General features: G+C 39.9%; 1 protein-coding gene across 1 annotated transcript in view; it reads left to right on the top strand.

Moving 5' to 3' along the window:
• abca4b (ATP-binding cassette, sub-family A (ABC1), member 4b) overlaps positions 1-9,810 on the top strand; it is a 33,732-nt gene extending 23,922 nt beyond the window's left edge. Inside the window, exons 31-50 of the mRNA XM_029453072.1 lie at positions 156-254; positions 1,416-1,697; positions 1,890-1,922; positions 2,004-2,109; positions 2,211-2,285; positions 2,567-2,736; positions 2,871-3,048; positions 3,150-3,265; positions 3,581-3,728; positions 4,390-4,513; positions 4,778-4,907; positions 5,071-5,191; positions 5,521-5,583; positions 5,917-6,023; positions 6,821-6,962; positions 7,192-7,326; positions 7,639-7,742; positions 7,936-8,028; positions 8,275-8,524; positions 8,957-9,810. Of these exons, the coding sequence (XP_029308932.1) occupies positions 156-254; positions 1,416-1,697; positions 1,890-1,922; positions 2,004-2,109; positions 2,211-2,285; positions 2,567-2,736; positions 2,871-3,048; positions 3,150-3,265; positions 3,581-3,728; positions 4,390-4,513; positions 4,778-4,907; positions 5,071-5,191; positions 5,521-5,583; positions 5,917-6,023; positions 6,821-6,962; positions 7,192-7,326; positions 7,639-7,742; positions 7,936-8,028; positions 8,275-8,524; positions 8,957-9,073 (2,593 nt within the window). The 3' untranslated portion in view covers positions 9,074-9,810. The remainder of the gene's footprint in view (positions 1-155; positions 255-1,415; positions 1,698-1,889; positions 1,923-2,003; positions 2,110-2,210; positions 2,286-2,566; positions 2,737-2,870; positions 3,049-3,149; positions 3,266-3,580; positions 3,729-4,389; positions 4,514-4,777; positions 4,908-5,070; positions 5,192-5,520; positions 5,584-5,916; positions 6,024-6,820; positions 6,963-7,191; positions 7,327-7,638; positions 7,743-7,935; positions 8,029-8,274; positions 8,525-8,956) is intronic.
• Positions 9,811-14,657: the final 4,847 nt, after the last annotated feature.

The raw sequence follows: 14,657 nt of genomic DNA on the forward strand, positions 1-14,657 counted from the left end.
AACACTGTGAAATGATGATGTCTATATGAGCAGTTATGTACCACGTAAGCATCGCCGTGCCTGACAGATTGGTGGTGATTATACTACTTAGAATTCATCAGTCGGTGTCTTTAACTTGATTTTTTTCTTCTTTACATTTTCTCATTTCCTTTTAGTAACGAGCAACCGTTTGACCCCCTAATGAAACGCTTCACAGAGCGCTTACTGGGCAGACCGGGCCTGGGGACACGCTGCATGGAAGGAGAACCACTAGAGTGAGTATCAGGACTGTGGATAGGACGAGACAGAGATAGAATATTTATATATATAAATATAAATATAAATATATATATATATATATATATTATATATATACAAAAATATATTTATATATATATATATATATATATATATATATATATATTTATATATATAAATAATGTATATATATATTTATATATATTAATATATATATATATATATATATTAATATATATAAATATATATATATATATATTTATATATATTAATATATATATATATATATATATATATATATATATATATATACATTATTTATATATATTTATACATATATAAATGTTTAAGGTAAGACACTACATAACTAACAGGCAAAAATATTTTGCTTCCATAACATGTCTTCTTTTAGACTAATAATATCCAAAATACACATTTAGGAGTTTATTTTAATCTATTTGTGTATGTAGATTTACCCTATATTCACCAAAAGTTAGCATTACATAATACCTGATTTGCATTTTGTAAAACAAGAAATAAATGTCTTAATGTAAGTGATCAACTGGGGAAGTTTCATGGTGATATCTATTAGTTTTACCCGATTCATCTGTAGTGTCTTCAAAATGTATGGACATTTATAACATACATCTTTAAAGATAAAGATCAAAATGAGTTTTTTCTCATAGAAAACTGTCCAGTTATCTATATTCTGACACTTTTTACAGGGGGGTTTGTTCATATATCATTCATAGATTTATACAAAATTCTTAAAAACAATACAAAAATGTATTTTTTTAAGGCTGTTGAAAGTATTTTTACATTTATGGAGTGATGCAAAGATATCCAAAAACTCTTGACTCTTATATTTCATCAAAATGAAGCAAGAATGTTTAACCTGGCTTTATCCAATGTTTAGATTTCTGTAATAAACATAACATTTCAGATTTCTGTTTCAATGTGAGTCATCAGCTAAGGGAAGCTTCAAGATGATGCATTAGTTCATATGTTTACCTCATTCACCTGCAGCGTCTCCCCTTTAGTCACAAACCAGATTTCTCCCCTGCTAACATTAAACTAATCTGAAAATGAGAATAAAATCTGAATATCGAGTGTACTCACATATCATTAAGGCATCATGTGACTTACCTTTTTACCTTCCTTCACTTACCTCCCCGCAGGATGCCCTGTAGTAACAGCACATCAGAGTGGCAGTATCCGGACGCCTCTCCTGTGGCCAGCAACATCTTACAGAGTCCAGAGTGGAACCAGAGAAACCCGTCTCCTTCCTGCCTGTGCAGCACCAGCAAGAAGCTCACCATGATGCCCATCTGTCCCGTAGGAGCCGGAGGCCTGCCCCCTCGCCAACGACTCGAGGCCACGGGAGACACGATGCTGGACATGACGGACAGGAACATTTCTGACTACCTGATTAAAACTTACCCCGATCTCATCAGGACCAGGTGGGTTCACGTGTGTTAAAACCCCCAAAAAGAGCTTAAAACCAAATAAAGAAAATAGTTTAAGGAGACAGAAACACTACGTCTTCAAAACTCTGCTGAATCAAAACACACAGATAATTAAAATGCTACAAACAAGCTATGAACGCATGACTCACCCCTCTGTTTAATTACATTCTGTGTTTTATTTCACAGTTTGAAGAGCAAATACTGGGTGAATGAACAAAGGTAACAATATGCGCTTTAGTGTTTTCCCTCTTGTGTAGTTGGTGTCGGATGCTGGGAGTGTAAATGTTCTCTGTCCCACAGATATGGAGGTCTGTCGTTCGGAGGACAGCTTCCCATCCTGGACGTCGACCCCAAAGACATCCAGAACGTCTTTCATCAGCTGGGACGAATGCTCAACATCACAGCGGTGGGTTAGGGTTAGGGTTAGGGTTACACTGACACTGTTGTTCATGAGGGTCGTGACGTAAAGCCCGTCAAGTCCGTTTACAATGATCCTTTTCTTCACAGGGTTACTATTCTGGACTTGCACTGAGGGAGATCGGTCCTTTCTTACACTTCATGGAAAGTGAATTCAACATTAAGGTACGTGTGGGGTGGACACAGGAGTGCAAACACTCGTTGGTGTTACGTCTACCTCTGGTGCTTTGCTTTCATATTACACGCTGCAATGAATAAAGTCTGCCACATCACAAGGACGTTAACTGCTTGGCTGTAAACTCTTGCTTTCATAGCTTTGCTCTTCACTTAAGGTTTTCTATAAGGAAGATCAACTTGCAGGTCACGACGTTGTACATCAGGACTGTAAATGTCACAGAAGGTTGTGAGTGGGAAGTGTTCGGTTAACTCTGCTCTCCTTTTGTCAGGTATGGTATAATAACAAGGGCTGGCACGCCATGGTGGCCTTCATGAACGTGGCAAATAACGCCATTCTGCGGGCTTTCCTACCTCCGTCCGCTAAACCTGTCGACTTTGGCATCACCGCCATCAACCACCCTCTCAACCTCACCAAAGAGCAGCTTTCCGAGGTCACAGTGTGAGTGTTACACTGATTCTTTAAGCTTCATGATTTTAAATCTATATATTTATTTATATATATATATCCTTAATTACTCAATTTAATGTCTTTATTTTTTAACAAAGACCAGACTTGATCGCTTCCCTCCTCAGATTGACCACTTCAGTCGACGCCGTGGTGGCGATCTGTGTTATTTTCGCCATGTCCTTCATCCCCGCCAGCTTCGTCCTCTACCTCATCCAGGAGCGTGTGACGAAGGCCAAGCACCTGCAGTTTGTCAGCGGGGTCAGCCCCTTAGTGTACTGGGTGGCCAACTTCTTCTGGGACATGGTAAGATGAAAGATTTAAAGTAAGTGTATCGTCATGTTAGAGAGTGTAAAGGTTGTGGATTGTTCCTTTAAGTGAATAATAACGTTTCTGTTCTCCCCTAGATTAACTATTCTCTCAGCGCTGCATTGGTCGTTGGCATTTTCATGGCTTTTGATAAAAAGTGTTACACATCACCGTCCAACCTGCCAGCTCTAATAGCTCTGCTTCTGCTCTACGGGTAACTATAAGTCTTCACTTACTTTTTATTTGTTTCACTTTTGTTTTTCTCTTAAATAAAAACAATAAAATACAAAGAGGATATGAAAAAGGTAACACGAGAGAGAGTGTGTGCGGCTGAGTTAGTGTTATAGTGCGAAAGCACCCAGAGGGCCTTATTAGGATGCCTCACCTCGAAAAACAAAAAGAGGAGCTGAATAACAACCCGATGAAGGAAATCCATAGAGAGAGAACAAAATGCATAAATGACATGAACGCAGGTGAAAGATTACTGGAGTTGTTGTTAAAATATCTTTCTCTTTTCTCTAACTTATAGGTGGTCGGTGACGCCCATGATGTACCCCATGTCCTACATGTTCAACATCCCCAGCACTGCGTATGTGTCTCTGTCCTGCATCAACCTGTTCATAGGCATCAACAGCAGCGCCGTCACCTTCATCCTGGAGCTTTTTGAGAACAATCAGGTAAGACACAGGCTAAACAGTTAATTCCTCTTAACAAGGGTCTAATCTTTTATTGTAAAGGTGCATATTTCATGTCTTAAACACGATATATACAGGAGGGGAAAAATAAAGTTTACAGAATGATTTATAGCCACAACAATCAATGAATAATGTCCTTTGTTTATTCCCCCAGCTGTTCATAGTCACTTTGATTGTGTATTTTGATCATGATTATATATAATGCTTGCTAAATTAACCAGAGTTATGGATTAACAGCTGTGTTATCCAGCGATGAAAGACACGTGAACACAAGAATCTGCAATGGTGTCATAACAGCGATATCAGATCACACACCAAAAAAAACAATTGAACAAAATGATGAGATTATCCCAGAAGAATAATTATCTTCTACTTTCTCATTCAGTGGTTAAGATGCCAATAAACAAATATGACGACGGGATTGTTTCATTTCAAATATTAAAAGATTTCACACGAGCGATTGTGGAGATTAAACACCGACGGTTAAATGTGTTGTGTGAGAACACGACGCTGAGATGATGCAAGAATATCCAGTGAGAATGATTTCTTACTATGTGTGTCCACTGCACACGGTGTGTATGTGTTTCTATCAATCCTGCACTCGAGTGACGTGTGTATGAAATGTGTTTGTGTGTGTTGACAGTCTTTGCTGCTGTTCAATGAGTGGCTGAAGAAAGGCCTGCTGCTGCTCCCTCACTTCTGCTTGGGGCGGGGACTCATCGACATGGCCATGAACCAAGCTGTGACTGATGTGTACGCCAGATTCGGTGAGTGCTATTTGAGCTGATACAGTTCCTTCAGTTTCACATCATTATTTCAAAGACATGCAGCATAATTGTTATTATAGGCGACGTAAACCGAAATGGTTCTCATAATTGTACCCTTGGTAAACAAAGGTTAATTTCACGCTGTGTAGATAATAGTAACTAGCTGCGTCCTGCTGAGTTATCGCTGTCCTCGCTGTTTGTGCAGCTTGTTCGATATAACAAATACCAAACAAAGGATTCATGTCAGTGTATATCTGTCTTCAGGTGAAGAGTACACGCAGGATCCTTTCCGCTGGGACTTTGTGGGGAAGAATATGGCTTTCATGGCAGTGGAAGGCTTTGTCTACTTCATTCTCAACCTTCTGATCCAGTACCGGTTCTTCTTGGACCACTGGTAAGTCGCTGACCGTACAAGTTTACACTCTCAGCATCTCAAGCGTTACGCCAACGTCTCGACCTTTCCACGCAAACTTCACCAGGAAAAGTGTTTCACAGAGGGTCAGAACTCTCAGAGGAATCAGATGCATCTCCACAGATGGTTTTCTTGCACCCTGCAGGTTATCAGACTACAAGCAGGCTTCAGTACGAGGCGAGGACGATGACGTGGCAGCAGAGAGGCAGAGAATGTATGATGGAGCGAGCAAGACCGACGTCCTGCAGATCAGAGACCTCTCGAAGGTAAATATCACTGGCTGTTGTTTTATAGTGATATCTCAATTTCAAGTTATTCATTCATTCATCCATAATCACACGTGTATAAAGGTGAAGGAAATGTAAAAGACGAAGGAATACAGTATTTATGGGCACATCCACAAAACTAGCTTTCAAGGACACTCCCTGTGAAAAGTTACTGATGACCTCATTCCCACCTCATTAAACTCCATACAGCCCCGAACAGCAAGAGACTATATGCAGGCAGATTAACGCTGTAAAAATCAGCATCTGGCATAATTGTCCTCACCTCTAAATGTGTCAGTCATCTTTGTTTCCCTGCCTTCTCTGCACAGACGTACGTGGGCAGGAAGAGGGCAGCTGTGGACAGGATTTGTGTGGGTGTCCCTGCAGGAGAGGTAAAAGCACGGAGTTCATTTACATTTACAGTTATTATTAATATTGTTCTATCGTATATTATGTTTTCTCTTTTTGTGTTTGCTCAAGTACACCTACATACTGTTGAAGCTGCCACCCCGACTGTTAGACATGCAGATTATGTGCATTAGTATTAATGTACAAGGACATTGCTTGTCATTTTATGAAGCCATATAGAATATTAGAGTTTCAGAAGGGTAACTCTAACAGATATCTCTAACAGTGAGTGCGCTTAAGCACTTTAATGTCAATGTTTCAGCAGAAAGTGTCCTCGCATCGAGAGCCTGATTGTCCTTTTTTTTTCTTCCTGTTAGTGCTTTGGTCTTTTGGGAGTTAATGGAGCTGGAAAGACGTCGACCTTCAAAATGCTGACGGGTGACACTGATGTCAGCTCCGGGGAGGCTACTGTGGCTGGTTACAGGTACATAAAGATCAGTCTGAACTGTCCCTGGTCGATATAACACAAACTGTGTTCACAAGACTTTGCTCTCGGTTTATCCAGCACGCCATTCCGGATGGGAGATGACCGGAAACAGTCCAATGAGTTAGAAAGTTTAAACATGGAAAGGTCAATCTGACATAATTCTGTTTGATGACACTATCTGACTATTAAACTCACCCATGTGGTACTCTGAAAAGAAAGAAAAGCTAGGAGCCAGTTTTTGAGTGTTGTAGTGGAGCTACTGCAAAGGGATTTAGGTGCTAATATTCTAGCTGTTAGAACAACCCTGTTTATAAATATATAAATATATAATATATATATATATATATATATAATATTTATATATATATTTATTTATATATATATTTATATATATATTTATATATATATATATATATATATATATATATATATATATATATCTATATATTTATATATATATTATTTATATATATATTTATTATATATATATATGTTTATTTATATATATTTATATATATATAATGACTAGATTCTTTATTATCTTTCTAATATCTTGTAATCACAGATCTATTAAATGGCAGTAGTTAATTAAAAGAATAAATTCAAAGATTTCATTTAATTTCTGCAGTTTTTGTTCAGTGTTTACATCATTTTGTTCGGGGGAATAATCTTCCTCTCTTGATGACATGTTTTAGGGAATGACTTTAACGGTTAGTTGATGTGGTTAGACCCCATCAGTTTATTTGCTCCATTGGCCCACAGCAATGAGTGGCACCTTGTGTCTTGTTTTGCAGCATCCTGACAGAGATTTTAGACGTGCACCAGAACATGGGCTACTGCCCTCAGTTTGATGCCATCGATGAGCTCCTCACCGGCAGGGAGCATCTGTACCTGTACGCTCGTCTCAGAGGGGTGCCTGAGTCAGAGATTCCCAGAGTGAGTAGGACTCCAGCTGCTTTCCATCTTTAACAGTCAGTGGATGTTTGTTTCTGCTGTCAGCACTGCACAGAGAGCTTTAGTTCTTTGACTGCGGTTTGATTTGTCATTTTAATTTAGCTGTTACATTGTTATGAAGGGCTCAGTAAACAGTAGGGATTGCCCATCCTAAAAATGTAATGTGGATTGACGTGTGCACTAAATGCATATTCCCCTCCCCCCCCTGCAGGTGGCAGAGTGGGGCATCCAGAAGCTCGGCCTGACAGAGTATGCCGGCCGCTGCGCAGGGACCTACAGTGGAGGCAACAAGCGCAAACTCTCCACAGCGATCGCAATGATTGGTTGCCCAGCGCTGGTGCTGCTGGTGAGTCGGCCAATAATGATGACTTCATGAACCCATTGTTTGGATTTTTGGGCTTTATGCAGGGATTTATCAATGAGATGGTCCATGGATCCAGATGGCAAGCCATATGGGTTTAGTCAAGCCTGGCCTGGAATGTTTTCTACATTGGCAGGCGACCGCGCCGTTAAATTCAAATTGGCATACAACTGAGATCTTTGCCATATGCTGATAGAGATAAGGATTTGGTCTTGTATGAAATTATGTGCTCGGAGAGTCAAGCTTGTTGTGTGTTTGTGCCTGTGTGTGTGTGTGTGTGTGTGTGTGTGTGTTTAGGACGAACCCACGACGGGGATGGACCCCCACTCTCGACGCTTCCTGTGGAACGCCATCATGAGTGTCATCCAGGACGGCAGGGCCGTGGTGCTAACATCACACAGGTGCAACATCTAATAATGAAATTAATCCAGCGCACACATCTGCTGCAGTTAACTTTTCTGCCAACCACTGTTGATGAAATACGTTGACATGTTCTTGATTTTACCATAGAGATCTATAAATTATGATCCAGTGCTCAGAGACGTGAAATAGCTGCAGTAAAAATAAAGATGGATTATGGTTGTTTTCCGACAGTATGGAGGAGTGTGAGGCCCTCTGCACTCGACTGGCCATCATGGTCAATGGGACCTTCAAGTGTCTGGGTACCATCCAGCATCTTAAGTACAAGTAAGAGGTGTTCTGTGTTTTAGCAGTTCAGTGTGTGGGGAGCATTTTAATATCACAATCGTCTGCATGATGGTGTCGAAAATGTGTAAGCTTCCAAATGAATGAAAAGCTTCTGTGGATACTGTTAATATATAAGGATACACTTTAACATTAAGAACAATATGAGGTTGTACAACAACTGTGGGTTATGAAGAGTTCAGAGAATTTAAATGTTCAATATCTTCACAATGTGTTTCTTTGATTCAGATTTGGTGACGGCTACGTAGTGACCATGAAAATTAAGGCAGCTAAAGCGGGCTTGTCCCCAGATTTGGAGCCCGTCGAGAGCTTCATGGAGAGCAGCTTCCCCGGCTGCGTTCAGAGGGAGAAGCACTACAACACGCTGCAGTACGAGATCGCCTCGTCCTCTCTGGCCAGGATATTCCAGCTGGTGGTGGCCAATAAAGAAAGGCTCAGCATCGAAGACTACTCTGTTTCCCAGACAACACTGGACCAGGTACTTAAGAACCAAGACAATGAGAGTCTCAAGCCGTGTGTAATGCATGGGACAGATTTACAAAGGAAGAATTGGATTTAATACATTTTTCTTTTCATTTTTAAATGCAAACTTGTAAAAAACTCATTTGACTTCAATATTAATTCATGTTTTAATATTACATGTTATAATATTTTTTCAAAGGAAACCTTTTAAATCAATTAATACCTCCTGCACTTTGAGTTGAACTTACACACATAAATAAAATGTCTTACATAAAACGATTAGATCCAATATTTATCTTAAAAGACACGTTTAGGATTTATTTAATAACCATGACATTAACATTTTTATGACTTCCGATCCTGAGCGGATACATTACGTCTCTTTTGTGCCTTTGGGACGCTTATATAAGTTTTACTTTTGTGCTGAATCATTTGTTCTGTTGTGCAGGTGTTTGTTAACTTTGCCAAGCAGCAGACCGGAGAGGACGACGACACCACGTTACACAAACGGACAGCAGGCGGAAGAAAAGACATCAAGATCTCTCCAGTGCCGAGGAAAACATGAAATATCGTCACTTGTAAATGTACCGAAACACAGAAAGGTACTCTTGCAGGGCAGCGATATAACTTTCCACATTCTACAATTTCAAAAAGGCACTTTTAATATTTCTCTAGCCAAACTGCTTTTTTAGAGTCGAGACGAGAGTAGCCAGTTAACCTGCCAAAGTGACCGATAGAACGGTTAATTTTCCCAGCCACGGACCATATTTACAAGATAATCTTCCACAATATTATGGCTGACACATGACTTCACATCGTGTGTGTTAACAGCACAAACTAACGACAGCTTCATCTGAAACATGGAAAATAATATGTTTGCTTAGATTGACTTGGCTTGTACAAATGTGTACATATTCTATGTGTAATGAATACTTAAGCACCTTAGAAGCAGTCTTTTGTTTTATGTTTACATGAACACACACACCTCAAATGTCTTTAATGTCGGTTGTTCATTTTTTTCCAAAACATATTTACAATCTCTTCTTTTCCAGTCCTTCTTGTACATTTCAGTATTTCTTTGTCTGCCCTGTTTTTCTCCAGTGTCAGTACAAAATAGCAAGAAATATTCCTCTTGAAGGATTCAATTTGAGGCGGGGGAGGGGTGGGGTAATTAGATAAATATCGCTGTAGATGAAGAGGAATTATATTTTGTATCTGACCAAATAAAACTTGCTTTATACTTTTACGCTCCGTGCGCTCTCCACTAGCTGATTTGTACTTCACCCTCAATCCCAAATAAAACGGAAGTTTCATAATGTCTATGTGAAGTGTAGTATTTCTTAAATACTTCAGCCCTACCTTTTCACTCTGCAATGTGACCTGCAATAAATCTAATGACCTCCAGTGAAAAGCTAAGAAAGCCACCGCCGGTCCGTGGAGCGGCTGAGCAATATTTACATGGAGGCCGAGGCGACACTGTGCTTTGTCACAACCTGGATTTCTCCGACACGAGGTCCAATTACTGTTCTCGCGCCGCAAGTATTGCTGTCATTGCCTCAGGCCGCCCACTAGGCTGAATTTCATTGGCTACCTCAAAGAAACAGGGCTGCTAATGAATTCTCTGGTGTGGATCTCACGCTCCTCTCCTGCTCATATGGTCATCTGGATGAAGCTGATGAGCATGAATAGTGGCGCTGTAGGAGAGCGAATGAGTCCCAATGTAACAGGCTGTGAAATGTGACCGTACTGCTGAACCAATTCAATGACCAAGTATTGTAAATGTTCACAGATCTATTTTAACAGCATTGTGTTTAGATGAGGTTCAAAAACAAAAGTAACATTCTAACACACATTTGTAATTTGTGCATGACACAAAGGAAATGATGCTAAGTGAGCTAACATTAGCCACCATAGGCTACTGGTACCTGCATTACAACCTACAAAGCTATAATATAAAACTCAATTCTGAGTGTATTGATTGAATTGAACAAGGTTTATAGATTCATATTTTCTTTTAAATATATTATTAGGCTACATCTTTTTTATATTTAGGGAAATACCAGGCTATTAGCTCGTAGACTGCATGTGACTCCCCGTGACTAAATATAAAGATGATCGTCATGGATTAAACAAACAGTAATGAATGTGTTAATAGTGGGCTTCAAAGATGCTGGTAGAGAGCGACCAGCTAGCTGTTTGCCCCTCCTTCTATTCATTTTGCTAAACTAAGCTAAGCTAAGCTAAGCTAAGCTAATCTCCTCAAACAAGCCGGCTTCCTTCCAGAAAAAGTAACACATTTAACTAAGCTTTCATTACACAGCATGGCTACTCCGTAACTACCAGTGTCAAAAACTATTAGTATTTTAAATATTAATGGTTAGCTGTTAGCGTTAGCATGTAGCCTAAGCTTTATTTTGATGTTGTAGCCAGTCGAGGTGGAGCTAATGGTCATGGGTAGTTTTCAGTTCAGCTATCAGCTCAGTGCCTGAAATGTGAATTTAATGAAGTTTAATGAAATGGCAACTTGACAGAATTGTTAAGAATGCCTGAATACACTATAGGCTACAACAGCTTCAAAAGGAAAGTGAAGGGAATGTGAAGTGTGTATATTATACATGCAAATATGAGAATAGTTATTAATTTACAGCTGCCGCCTAAATTAGAGACTTAAATCAACAGAAAACTGCCAAACACACATACCTTTCTTTAACCCAGCGAGTGTCAGTGCACTATATACTGTGAGACTGTGATATACTGTAGCCTACAGTAGATTCCTCTCCCAAATATGAAGCATGAATATATGCTGTAAAAAAACACATAATCCTTTTTTTGCTGGCAAGTTATTAATCAGGCACTGAAATGTTTTTAGATGAAAGATTTCATGGTCAGGCTCACCTGGTGGTGTGCACAGTAAGTGATCGATGCAGCAGCATATTCCCAGTGATGTAAGTGTTCTGAGTAAAGAATACGAAAGGTTTTTCTCATGTCCCTGAGATAATATCAAAACTATCCGTCCACATGTTGCTTTCATAATCTAACTGACGGATATTCCTGCACTGAGTTATCTCGTTGTGTAGCTGCCATATGGTCTTATGCTGAGGTTTTCAAATAGTTTTTAAACAAAGTGTGGCACGAGTCAGACAGACTTCATTGCTAGTATGATGAGGCAGAGAGAAGAAACTGCTCATCCTACAGAACTGATCCCGGGGGTTTTGACGGGAACACTGACTACCAGCTTAATTAACATCGCAACCTCAGCTCACCCTCTAGTACCGCTGTACGTACTAATCACTAATCCATCCGAGGCGCTCTGCTTCAGATCAATACACACACAGTTTACCATTTGATCAACTGTGTTTATTGCAAAATCCATTCAACACAGCAGTGATTACGATATAGATAAAACTGTCCTGAACTTAAAAGTCTTTATTTCTCTGCCTTGATCTACTGTATTTTGCTGGCTCCAAATTAAAACAGTTCTAAAGCACTTTCATGTAAAACACATTCACTTTGTGCCAAACAAAACTGACATGACATGATACGATATTGATGTCTGCTTCCTGTTAGATGTTAAGACAAACACCTCATGGAGAAGTCGAACACATCTGTGAAGGCTTTAAACAAGTCCACATAAAACAACATCTAGAGATCAAACAGCCTTTTGGCATGATGACAAGGCACACACGTGTTAAAGGGACACTCCGCCAATTTTACATGTGTCGATGTGGAGCCAAAAAGGAGAGGCAATGTTCTTGGCAAAGAGGGATTAACAAAGAAATGCTAGCAAGTTGCATTATGGGATCCCAGGTTTTATGGGCTTGACCCTTTGACCTCGGTCTCTGCTGCCTTGATTTAGACCAGGGGTGTCAAACTCATTTTAGTTCAGGGGCCACATGCAGCACAATGTGATCTCAAGTGGGCCGGACCAGTAACATCACAGCATAATAACCTGTAAATAACCACAACTCCACATGTTTCCTTCGTTTTAGTGCAAAAAAAGTACAAATACATTCTGAAAATGTTCAAACTTTATCTTTTTACAAAACATTATGAACAACCTGAGATTACAAAAAAAGGTGCAATTTCAACAATAGTATTAATTTATCATTTCCACATGTGTGTTACAACTTACTGATCACAGTGTATCTACAAAGGCTTTTACTTTATGATCAAAACAACTCATTTTTACACTTTGCAAAGTCATCTCATGTTTGACACCCCTGATTTAGACCATTCTTTTTAAATGTCCCCCGACTATAAGTACAGTACAACACTAAATCCCTGGAGTAACCCTTTAAGAAAGACGTATCCACGAAACTTAGAAGAGACAATCAGGTGTTCGTTACGATAAGGTTGGTATGAATGCATAATAATAATGTTCCAGCGCGGTGTGAATTAGAGTATTTCATGCAGGGAATACATTTCTATCTGTAGTCTGCATAGAAGTGTGAGTGCTTTCGGGAGTGATGTGTGGGCAGAATATGCCAAACTTTGTTTCAGCTTGTGAGCCAGTGCAGCAGGATATTTTGGGTCTTAAGTTTAATTGGGTGGCATGGTTGAAGGATGGAGTCAAAAAAAAAGGTTATTTACATATCTATACACGGAGCGGGCAAATAATAAAGTTCTGGATTAGAGACAAAGTTTCCGTCCAAGTAGGAGCCAGAAAGGAGGGAAACAGAGGAGATTCACTCGTACAATAACAACATAATAATGTCTGGATTGCAGTGGACTGGATGCTTTCAGCTTGACATGTGACTGCAGCTTTATCTGTAAGTGTTCAGCATCACAATGGCACCATGACACATTTGAATTGAGAAAGAGGAAAAAAAAAAGCACAAAGAGGTCAAAACTCAAGCGACACCCGAGTATATAGAACGACTTTATACGTCAAATGAAAGGCATGGACGGAGGAACAGAATTCAAACTATAGTGAATACATTTTGTAACCTTGGAATTGTGTGTTTTTAAAGTTAGTTCACTAAAGTATCCATCTGACAATCTTTATTTGTAAAATTAGCCAATTGCGTTGGTCCGATTACTGAATGTACAAATTCAAAGCAGTCTAAAACTAACGGGTCCACATTGTTTTAGAATCAGGCGGCTCGGAGAGCAAACATGCCCGTCGATAAAGTCTGTAATGAACTGAAGCTCCGCTGCGGATAATGGTGTTTTCCTTGAGAAGGCAGGAATCATCAATCATTTGTTGTAAAATTGATCAGCGACTGCACTGACTGGATCAAAGGATGTAGATAGTTCCCTGCGAAAGAGCTGCATGGCTATCATGTTGTTGCCTGCAGGATTCAGCAGGTGATGACTTGTATTTCATGAGAATCCCACAACTCATCAAAGTCTTATGGTATTTTTTTAATAAATGCATCTGTGACCCAGCAGCAACCACATGAGGGCAGTAGGTTTATGAAAATACCCCGGTAATGTCGTGTGTCAACAAGACAAGGCGTCTCTGCTGAGGCATCCCTCTGTTATCTACTCTACTCCTGTGCCCCTAACCTTCAGGAAGTGGGTTTGAAGTCTGAAGGATTTGTGGGCTCATAGAAGGAATCGCTGATCAATTGTGCTTTTAAAGTGCATCAGAACCACGCAGCCAGCCATCATCTTATCCCCTCGTACGTGTGTGTTCTCGTCTCCACAGAAGCTGCAGCAGCCGCCCTTGAGAGATCTTGAACAAATATCACCCTTCTCACACCCCCTCCCCCACCCCCCCCCCCCCCCACACACACACACACACAGTTATTCATGCTACATAAAATATACTTATGAAACTCCCAAAACATACAAATGAAATATGCCTCTGCTGCTGTTCCACGCTTCAGCAATCCCACTGGAGTTGCTCAGCACTTGAACAGTAACGTCCCTTGATAATTTGTGGTACATTCACAGAAAGGGCGGCGTAGAAATGTTAATTCGTGGACTAATTACTTTAACTTTTAAATCAATCTTAATATATCTGTCGTGAACACTTGTCTTCGACGCTGTGCTCTGTACTCCAGAACCAGAGACACTTGGTCATTTGCATTTTCAGTGCAGATAAAAAAAAGTCACTCGGGACTTAATGCAAGAAGATGAAGTTCTGCTGCTGGATTACATTTGAGAGGCAAGTGAAAGAAAGTTTCTGGAGTTGGTATCGGTGA

The sequence above is a fragment of the Cottoperca gobio genome, chromosome 17 (genome assembly GCF_900634415.1).
Source record: "Cottoperca gobio chromosome 17, fCotGob3.1, whole genome shotgun sequence".
Taxonomy (NCBI): domain Eukaryota; kingdom Metazoa; phylum Chordata; class Actinopteri; order Perciformes; family Bovichtidae; genus Cottoperca; species Cottoperca gobio.